Source organism: Bidens hawaiensis, unplaced genomic scaffold, assembly GCF_021521415.1.
Source record: "Bidens hawaiensis isolate Kalapana, Puna unplaced genomic scaffold, B.hawaiensis_p1.1 tig00059808_1, whole genome shotgun sequence".
Lineage (NCBI taxonomy): Eukaryota > Viridiplantae > Streptophyta > Magnoliopsida > Asterales > Asteraceae > Bidens > Bidens hawaiensis.
Genome location: NW_027500756.1, coordinates 1 through 10,116, shown reverse-complemented (window position 1 = coordinate 10,116; position 10,116 = coordinate 1). Strand labels below are relative to the sequence as shown.

The following is a 10,116-nucleotide window of genomic DNA, read 5'->3' as shown; positions in this document are numbered from 1 at the left end:
AGTGGAGGGTGGTTCTGTTTTCGTGGAGGCTGAAGGATATGTGATGGCGGGAAACTGTACGGTCTGTGGAGGTAAACCCTAATCCTCCTCTGCCGAAATCGATTGTTTCAGAGGGTGTTTGAAGCCGGATTTTGGAGCCATTTTTTATGCTTTCGATTTCCATTTTGCCGACTAACCATCGCATGTAGGTAGGAGAAGATGCAATTTACACCCTTTGACTTTTTGGACTGCAAGAAATGGGCTGGCCTTCAAACTGGCCAGTTCAGGAACGATTTACAAGCATAGAATTGCATAGTTATTTCGTCTCTAACTTATAACTAATTACGGGGAAAACCCACCCGTCCGAAAGCCCACTGGTGGTAAGACCCGGACGCCCTCAATTAGAGGTGTACAAACCGGTTTTGATGGAGAAAATTACAAACCGGTTCCAAACCGAGGGTTTCAATCGGTTCCAAAACGGTTTCTACATAATCGGTTTCAAACCGGTTCGGTTTTGGTTCGGTTTTCGGGTTGGTTCGGTTAACCGGTTTATTTGCCCACCTCTACCCTCAATATCGAGCTGGAGATCACAGAGATCTCATCATTCTCCTTCATTGAGTCAATTATGCCCCCAAAGTGTTGTACGTGGGGATTGAACGTAGATCTCAATTGAGAAACCTGGGTCCACTTGATCAGTCTAAATTAACTATTTGTTTATTTGACCAAGATTTTCCAAATTTGTTTTTTTCTAAACCCTCGTCCCGTCACCTTTTTATTATTAATCCGACAGTTTTTAAAGCCAATCAAAATGTGCACATGCCCTGACATTTTCGAGCTGCTAACTTATTTTTTAAATATTGATGGAAGCTAGTCTTATAGTTGCAGAAGCTAATATTATATTGGTGGTTTGTCAAAAATTGGCATAAGCTAGTTTTAGATTGGTGACTCGTTAGTTTTTAGTAACTAGCATCACATGAAGTTAAAACAAAATAAGAAATGAAAACCCTCGTATTAGGATGTGTGTAAGAATATGGTTGGTTCTAAACACTCTTAGGAAGGAAGTATTCGGAATTTCATGGTCAAATAGACAAAATCTTGATATTGACGGCATTCTGGTAATTTTGTCATTCGAAATCGTATAGTCTTAACTTGCACTCAATATTTGAGAAATAGACTTTTCAAGCTTTATTTAGTCGATTGTGCAACCCTTGAAGGATCTAAGGCGTGACAACAAATGCACTGGTGGTTTGCTATAATAACACCTGCATTTAGTAGCACATGTTCGTATGGCATTTATTACACAACAACCATCTCATGTATTGGAATGTATTCCAGCACAACCATCTCCTATTTGATTTATAGGCTAGTAGTTGATCATGTTTGAGCGCTGATTCAACTATGGATACTTCTATTTATGATTAAATGTATTTATTGTGATAATATTGTCATGTTCATGTTACTCAATATGTTTTAACTGTACATTTTACAACATTTTATCAAATGCATAGAATCAGGATTTGGTTATATTCCTTTGTAAATAAAAAGGGTGTATCAAACTATCAACCAGCACATAAAATATATAAATTGAAAAGATATGTTGCATTTGCTTTTAGAAAGAAAATTAGGGAATAAAATCAACCAAAACTTCCATCCGTGTGTCCTAGAACTAGAAGAACTGAAAACATACATTTTTCTAATATTCTTGTTCTTTGTTTCTCCTCAAAATATAACTCAGAAATACAGCGTTAACGAGGTCCGCAACATCAAGAACATGAAATCAAATCATCATTTCATCTGAACAAAAACCATTCAGAAATTTTATGCTAGGATTAATACCCTCAAAAGTTCACAAACTATTAGAACACAAAACACCCTATCTACTTGTATAAAACCTTCATTTGGGTGACTGGTTAGCATCTTGTTTTGACCCCGCCACAGTGGCACCAGCGGCGGCTGTCACAGCAGCTGCAGCGGCACCCAGTTTAACACCGCCAGCAGCTTTAGCCGCTCCTGCTACCTTAGCAAAGGCGGCTATACCCCCGACCAGTATAGCCCTCAAGGCAACTGTTGGTTTTACACTCATATCTTCTGTAGCCTGCAACCAGAACCAACAATGAAAATCTTTTGATACATGCTATAAAAATGCAGTTTTACTCGTCTTTATTTGTCGATTTAATAAGTTGGTGTCTTAATTCTATAGAAAAACCACAAATGGTAGCACGAATGGATGCATAAATGAATAAACCAATGTCTTGAACACTCGGTGATACGTGCTACAAAATCAACACAATTTCGTGCAACTTAGCTATTATCATGTCCACGTATTGGGCTTCCCTTATTTTTATCTTAGTTTGTAAGCCTATTACTAAAGGCATTGTTACTTCATTATTAGAATGAATGAAAATTTGCAGAAAGAGTTCATTTCTATGTTCCTGGAGTCTAACCTGCTCAAAGGGTTTTGTAGTCGGGTAACCGAAACAATATAATCCCAAGAGATAAAGGTGAGATATAGCCAGAGTTGAAAAATCAAATTACATATTGCTTTAGAAAATGTGATTATTGAGATAAACATTAACATTTATCCAGCTATTGTGCACAGAATTAGATAATCAACTTACTGAACAAACTTATTTCACCTAAAGGTGTCATTTTTTTTTCTCGATAGAAAGAATCAATTACAATAAAGAGGCAGGTAAGCGGGCAACAAGTTGCACCGAAACCCAAAGTTGAAATAAGCAATTTCAAACTGCTTATTGAAAACATAAAACTCAATAAACACACAAGCCTGTTAATTAATAAATCAATCTCAAATCCTATATTCTTCATATACAATCAATAACTCATGATCCATGCGTACAACAAAATTCACAAATCAATGAACCCTAAAACTAATCGGAGCTCCGTACAAATCAATCAAAGCAACCAAGAATCAAATAGGTGTGTAATCAATCACATAAATTTGTTAATTATTAAATACACGAACATGAATTGAAAAGGAAAAGGGAGAAGAAAAGAAATCAAACCTAAATATTAATGCCTCGAAAAATTTGAGATTGCGTTGACCGGATAATATAAATTATTTATACGGTGGAAATAGAAACGAACCCAAAATAATTTTCTCTCCTGGAACTGCGTATGGTTTGATGCTGCTGCCAAATCTGGTAAATAAATGAAATGCCCCAATTTATTTATATCATCTGCTATTATAATAAAAGAGAGTTGTTTTGGACAGCTGTCATTCACACACCAATACCCTTCCTTATGTTTACAGCATATTATGTAGACACGTGGCATAGCTCTTATTGACGGTTATATTTTAAATGAGAAGTTGCAGAGATAACCCATCATAATCTCCGTGATTCAAGCCTCGTACATACAAGGTATGCTCGAACAATAAAACTCCAAATTTGCTTTCTTATCTCCGTTACGATTTTTGAAGTTTTAGAACACAATCAGTCCAAAAAAGTATTCTCGCCAAATATCAGTTTTCGTTATCATCTTCAATTTGTTATATTTCGACAGCCCGTAATTAAGCTCAATTTCATAATAATGAAATTCCTCATGTTTTAGTTGCTCCTCAGTTGAATATTGTATTGATGTGGTTTTAGGTTATAATTGCACCCAAAGTCACTTCATCAAGATGAACTGTTTGTTTGTTTGTGTGTTCATAGGTCAAAATTTGATTGCATCAATTGGTTGGTATGTGTTTCTAATTTGATTGGTTTTGTAGTTGGTTGTTTGTAAGTACACATTTTGTTGATTGTGAACATTACATTCCAAAATTTGTTGGCTTAATATTTGGGCATGTGTAGATTGTTTTGATGCATTAAATCATCTGCTGCACCCTCTATATTTACGGTGATGTTAGCAAGCTTTAACAAGTTGTCATTGCCTGTAGTTAATATATATTGTTTGTTATATAAGTGTAATTATTAACAAACTGTCTTGCCTTTGCATGTCTGCCCTTTTCAATGTGTTAGTTCTACTTTATGTACACATACGCAAGATAATATTTGTTTGTTATTCAGGGAAGGCGTTTGCTTCATCGTCATTCCAAGGTAGTACCCTGTATATTAACGATGACATCGAGGAGATCACTCTTTTAGAAAAAAAAGGTTTGATTTGTTTAGTCTTAACCACTTATTTACTATATATATTTTTACATATCACATGTGAGTTGTGTTTATAACTTAAGTTTATTCCTCTTAATTAACAGTTTAGTTGACAAAGAATCCAATGAATCAGTTTCAATCCTTTGATTAGTGTCATCACAACTGCCTACTAATTTGCAAGATAATTTATTGACCCAAACTAGCATAGCGCAGGTCAACAAACAACTGAGGCATTATTTATGGTTTTTTTTATTTTAATAAATAAAGCCTTTACAAATTTTTAATAATCAATCTATTATTATAATAAGCTCAAATTTGTGTTTTCTATATAGTCCTAAAATTTTAGGGAAAGTAACTTATGATGATTTCATTGCATCATAGTGAAATTTGAGCAGAAGTATTGGTGAATCGTATGCTATTTTTTAAATTAATAACTAACTACTCTCTCATACCAATTAACTGCACACTGATTGTTTTGGCAAGAATCTTTTAAGGAAACTTATATCGTCTTTCAAATTTATGATAATAAGTCTATTGATGTTTTTGTATGTTTTAAACAAGTTCCATTTAGTATTTGGGTCATAATTATTTACAATTTTAAAAAGATTAGAGCGTGTCGTAGGCTATTTGAGAGCATGGTAGTAGTTGGACTTCATCCCAACCCTGATACAGTCGGGTTCAAGATGGCTGCAAAATCTTGAGACTAAGGTGTTGTTGCCCACACCCCACAAAATGTGTGAAGGTTAATTATAGACAGGAACATGTTAATTACTTAATTTGGTTTCTTTTTTTTTGGAGTATGTAATTTCATTTTTTATATTCTTTCAGGTTATGTTTGTATACCCTCACGCGTCACGATAAACCGTTGCCTTTAAGTTACATGAATCTCCTTCCATTCTGCTATCCTGGTAGCTGATGTTATTTCATTTTTTTATATTGGTATATTACAATTTCAAGTAGGTTCATGAAACTTTATATTTATTTTTCAATTGGGTTCTTCGAGAGACATGTTGGTTTGTAATCGAACATATATGATTTTTTATATCTTCACTTGTGATTGCAGATTAAAGGTTAAGAACTCCATCTATGAGTAATTACCTTTCTTTTTAGAGAAACGCGTGCTCTGTTTCCTTTACATTCAAACCAATCTATTTGGCAAAATAAACTTCATCTAAATTATAAACTCATAAATAGTTTGGTTTTTGTAACATAAGTTGCAAGTCCCTTTGTTGGTATACAATTTAGTCTACTAATTATACTTTAAATGCCTTCGTTGTAGTTGATATCATTTTAACTATAGAATTTCCTAAAATTGAAAATCAACTTGACTGATTTCACAGATTAATGGTGAGTTGTCTAAAGTGGTTGATTCTGTGAACTTTGTAATGTCATACTGCTCTTTGTTAGAAAGCCAGACGTTAAAATTGCAGTCATGCTTGATTAAAATGTCATATTGTTGTTTTATGCTCTTAAGGCCCTCAATTGCAACTATTTTAAAGTCAAAAGTAGATTTGGACTTAAACTCGTAATTGTTGATAAAGAAGGTGAACTTACTAACAAGATATCCAGTGTTGTATATAAAGAAATTTTTAGAGGTCTATAAATCATATATGTAGTTTTACGGTTGTAAATTGTGAATTTAACATTAATGCGTAAATTATAGTTGTAATATATTCAATTATATGCTCTTAAGCCACCTCTTAAATGCGTAAATTATTGCCTCATACATATGTATTACAGAGCTGAGGGTCTCTTTGAAAGCCACATCTTTATTCTGTTGGATAGAGGTGCGGTGTGCCTACATCCCACCATTCTCAGACCCTACTTATAGTTTTGCTGTTGGTGGGACTCAACTGCGTATGATTGATTGATTGATATAATATATTCAATTATAAAATATCTTTATTTATTATTAATTTGTTTTTTTTTTTGAACGGCTACTACATACACCAATCTATGGCCTACTCCTAAATTTTCTTAATTTCATATATTTGTGTCCAATCCCGTGTATCACACGGGTTTATAACCTAGTTAGAATATAAGTTACGTTTTGTTTTATACGTGTCCTAAAAATATATCATACTATCTTCTACGGGTTGTTATAGACGAAGAATATACCCATAAGATCCGTAGTTTTTGTACAACTTGTATTTAAGGTCACGGTTTTTATTTAACTCGAATGTGTTACTGTTACCACACCAAAACACTATTCAATGGGGGTGGGGTTCTGTACAAATTAGGGATGAGATTGGAACCGTACCGATCCCGAAAATTGCGGAGTCTTGGTACCGGAACCGAAATATTCGGTTCGGTACCGGTACTGGTACGGGTCCGGGACGGTACCGGTATTTAAGGTAAAATTTCGGTAAATACCGGTCCCGTACCGTACCGGTACCGGTACCGAAACTCAAAACGTTGGTACCGATTTGATACCGACGGTACCAAATCAGTATTGATTTCGGTACCGGTACCAACCGATACCAGTCCCGAATTTGCCCATCCCTGGTACAAATCACATTGAAGCTCTCCTAGTCTCCTATATTCTACTTCTCACTAAATTCTATTCATACATTCTATAAATTTGTCATAGGCTTAGGTTTAATGTGTTAACATGTTTGACACAAAAACATATAATACTACTTTTGATGTGTTATCAAACATTCATTCACATTGGCGAAGGTTGATTAGGGCCGGGGTCCCCCCCCCCCCACACCCACACACACACACCCTGTTTTTTTACGCGGTAGTGTAAATTTACTCGTTTTCGTCCCAAAAATTTATATATGCATGGTGTAAACTTAGCCGTTTTCGGCCGAAATGTTTTATACGTGGTGTAAATTTAGCCGTTTTGGCCGAACATTTGAGCCCGACCACCTTCGTTTGTGAAATTTTGTATACATATTGAGTCTGACCTCTCCGGTGTCTTAGTCCAAGCTTCGCCACAACTCATTCATATGATTTAAAAAAAAGAGGGTTTGTCTCGCCCAATTTAAGTCTTTTTCCTTTCCCTTTTTTTTTCATATTCAAACTGAAGTGTTTTTCTTAAAAAATACATATCATTTTGGTAAATAACTAAATAAGTAAACCTTATTAGGTAAGCAATTTATAAATTAGTCATTTTGTTTTTACTTTCCCCAAGGCTAATGCATCTTATTTGATTTTTGTTCTTTCATTTGTAATCTCAAAGCATCATGCATTTATATCTTGAGGCTCGTGAACTCAAATTTATAACACTAGCATCCTTTGAGTCTCGTATCTCGAATTAATATCTTTTTTATTTATCTGAGATTCGTAACCTCTCGTACATCATCCTTTTTATTCTTTAAGATTTGTAAGACCAATTTGGTATTTCCTAAAGCATTCTTTTTTCACTTATAGTTAGTTTATTTTATTCCACAATTCAATCATGCTATCACATATTATGCACACATCATATTTCACATATAATCATTAAAATTGAAAACAACTCATAGTTGTTATGGATTATCGATCATATACTTTCGATAAAACACTATATGAGTGCCCGTGCGATGCAGCGGGTGTTTGAACATGTTAATCACGTAACAAATATAAGTGTCTATGGTTCGATTAAAACCTTGAAATCGTTTAAACGGTCATTGGTTTGACTTCTTTTTTCTTTTTCATTTTTTACTTTCGGTTTGTTGGTCGGTTTCAAAATTTTCAAAACATAGTGAACGGTTGGTTCGCGGTTTATACTGGCAACCGGCCATACGAAACCAGACCAGACTGTAAATGTTGAATGCATTTTAATGTTTTTTATTATTAATTATTAGATATGTTTTGTAATATATATTAGATATAGTTAGAATTTAATTGAACATAATCTTTTTATTACAAATAACTTGGCGATACAACTTCAAATTAACCTAATTGCAGTATGATTCATTTTGTGATCTTTGTTGTTATTATTTCACGTCCTAGATCTTTCATTAATAATTACCATCTATGTGACTAAAATTATCATTATTTATGATCCTCTCAAATATCATATTATGTTGGTGTTTAGTTAAAATTGATGGTATATTTAAATTAATAATTAATTTAAACTAAATTTATTATTAAAATTTAAACTGTGAAACAAACTGGAACCAGGTCGTTAGTAACGACTCGGTTGCAACTTTCAATGGTTGAGTTTGGTTTTGGACGACAAAAAAATCAGTATTAACGGTTGGACTCACAAGTAACTTAAAAACCATCAAAACCGACACTGAACACCCATACGTAACATATTAATTTATTTAAAATCAAAAAAATTATAACAATATCATATCCAAATTAAAGAGAATAAAATGCTCGTTTTTATGGTGTAATTTTTTCATAAAAATATTAACGTTTGAAAAGGCTATAGTCGTTTAAAAAGCATGGATGGGAAGTTAGTTTACAACTTAAATTAAAAATATAATATGGTTAAAGATGAGGGACCAAACTTGTAAGTTGAATAGATTGTGTTTAAAAGACAAGTTTACCTTTACTAACGCATGTACTTCATGCTTTAAGTGTTGTAAATTACTTAAAAATTGGTGTCTTAATTTGCCCTTGTTTGGTGTATTATATATAGTATAGATAAGGGATTTCAAATACTTTTATAGGAAGTCCTTGATTCTCTAACCTCAATTGTAAACGACTTCCTATACAGTTAAACCCTTTAGTTAACATCCCATTCAATATATTTAGCAAATTGTACAATCATTTAACAAAGCTCCAAGGTGTGAACATTCCATTATATGACGGTTTAACAAGGTATGCACCATGTTTAACAAGGATACGACCCATTCAACACTTTTTTAGTGACTCCCGTTTAACATCTACATGACTCGTTTAAAACTCTTGTATGATTGTTCACACACAATATAGATGCCCATAGTGATGCCTACAAACCTAGATTTTTGACAAATTTGCAAGTTTTTACCTCAATTCCATGAAAGACTTGATTTTGATGTGTTTATAACCTCGTATCTATTAACAAACTACACCATAAGTCTTCCAATTTTGAGCATAAACAATATATCTTATTAACGCCATCATAATCTTTGAATTTAGCTAAAATAAAAAAAATAAAGATTACTCAACTAAAGCTTGATGATAAAAGAGGATTGATATTACCATGTATTGGCTCCCTCCTATTTATTTCACATAATTCGCATTTGGTTCATCAATTCTTCTCTCAAAATGTGATTCATATTTATCATAAGACGTATGCATACATTACATGATGAATCACCAACATGTCGCAAGGTCACAAATACATGTCTAGCGTTCAAATGACTCGTCAAATTAATTGTGTGTGTGTTACAAATAAGTTACCTTTGACTCCTTTAGTCCCCCTACTTTATTGTGAGGCAACAACAATAACCCTAAGTTAGTTAATTGGTCACTGTAACACATATTTTCATTAAGCATTTTTTAATGAAACAAAACAATATCACTCCGTGCTTTAGTCAAAAGCATTTTATTAACAAATCTTAAACATGAAGAAGTAGTTGGATAGCAAAAGAAAGAGTAAAAGAAGTTACCGAAAATACCGGGCAAGCATTCCACCATTCATTTAAGCCACACACATCAGAAAACAAATTACCAAAAAATAAAAAGAAAAGCCACCACACGTGTCACAAAACGGTTTTTCCCACGTGGTACGAGAAAACCGTTACCTAGTACCCTCACCTGGTTGTCTTCAAAAATAATAATAACCAACCCACCTACGTACGCCATCCCCGAAAGCTGCCGTCATTGTCTCCTTGCCCGGAAACCTCCAATCCCTCAGGAGCCGCACTCGCATTCATTCATTCATTTATACCCAATTATGTCTAACCACCACAATAATAATAATAATAATATTAATAATAATAACATTATTATTAATCATAACAGAATCACCAACCACCACCACCACCGTCACCGGCTGCTACCACAATCATCCACCACCACCACGCAAGCCTGCGCCGCGTGCCGCTACCAACGTCGAAAGTGCGCGCCGGATTGCGTCCTCGCGCCTTATTTCCCACAC

At 34.0% G+C, this 10,116-nt stretch overlaps 1 protein-coding gene across 1 annotated transcript; it reads right to left on the bottom strand.

The window, feature by feature from the left end:
• Positions 1-1,644: 1,644 nt before the first annotated feature.
• On the bottom strand, positions 1,645-2,074 carry LOC143602764 (uncharacterized). The gene has a single exon (XM_077079768.1). It carries the CDS (start codon positions 2,060-2,062, stop codon positions 1,874-1,876), a length of 189 nt encoding a protein of 62 aa, XP_076935883.1. The 5' UTR covers positions 2,063-2,074; the 3' UTR covers positions 1,645-1,873.
• Between the last annotated feature and the right edge of the window lie 8,042 nt (positions 2,075-10,116).

What these genes read in the sequence shown, in the direction of transcription:
- LOC143602764 (XM_077079768.1), bottom strand. Translation starts at nt 2,062, where the DNA reads ATGAGTGTAAAACCAACAGTTGCCTTGAGGGCTATACTGGTCGGGGGT.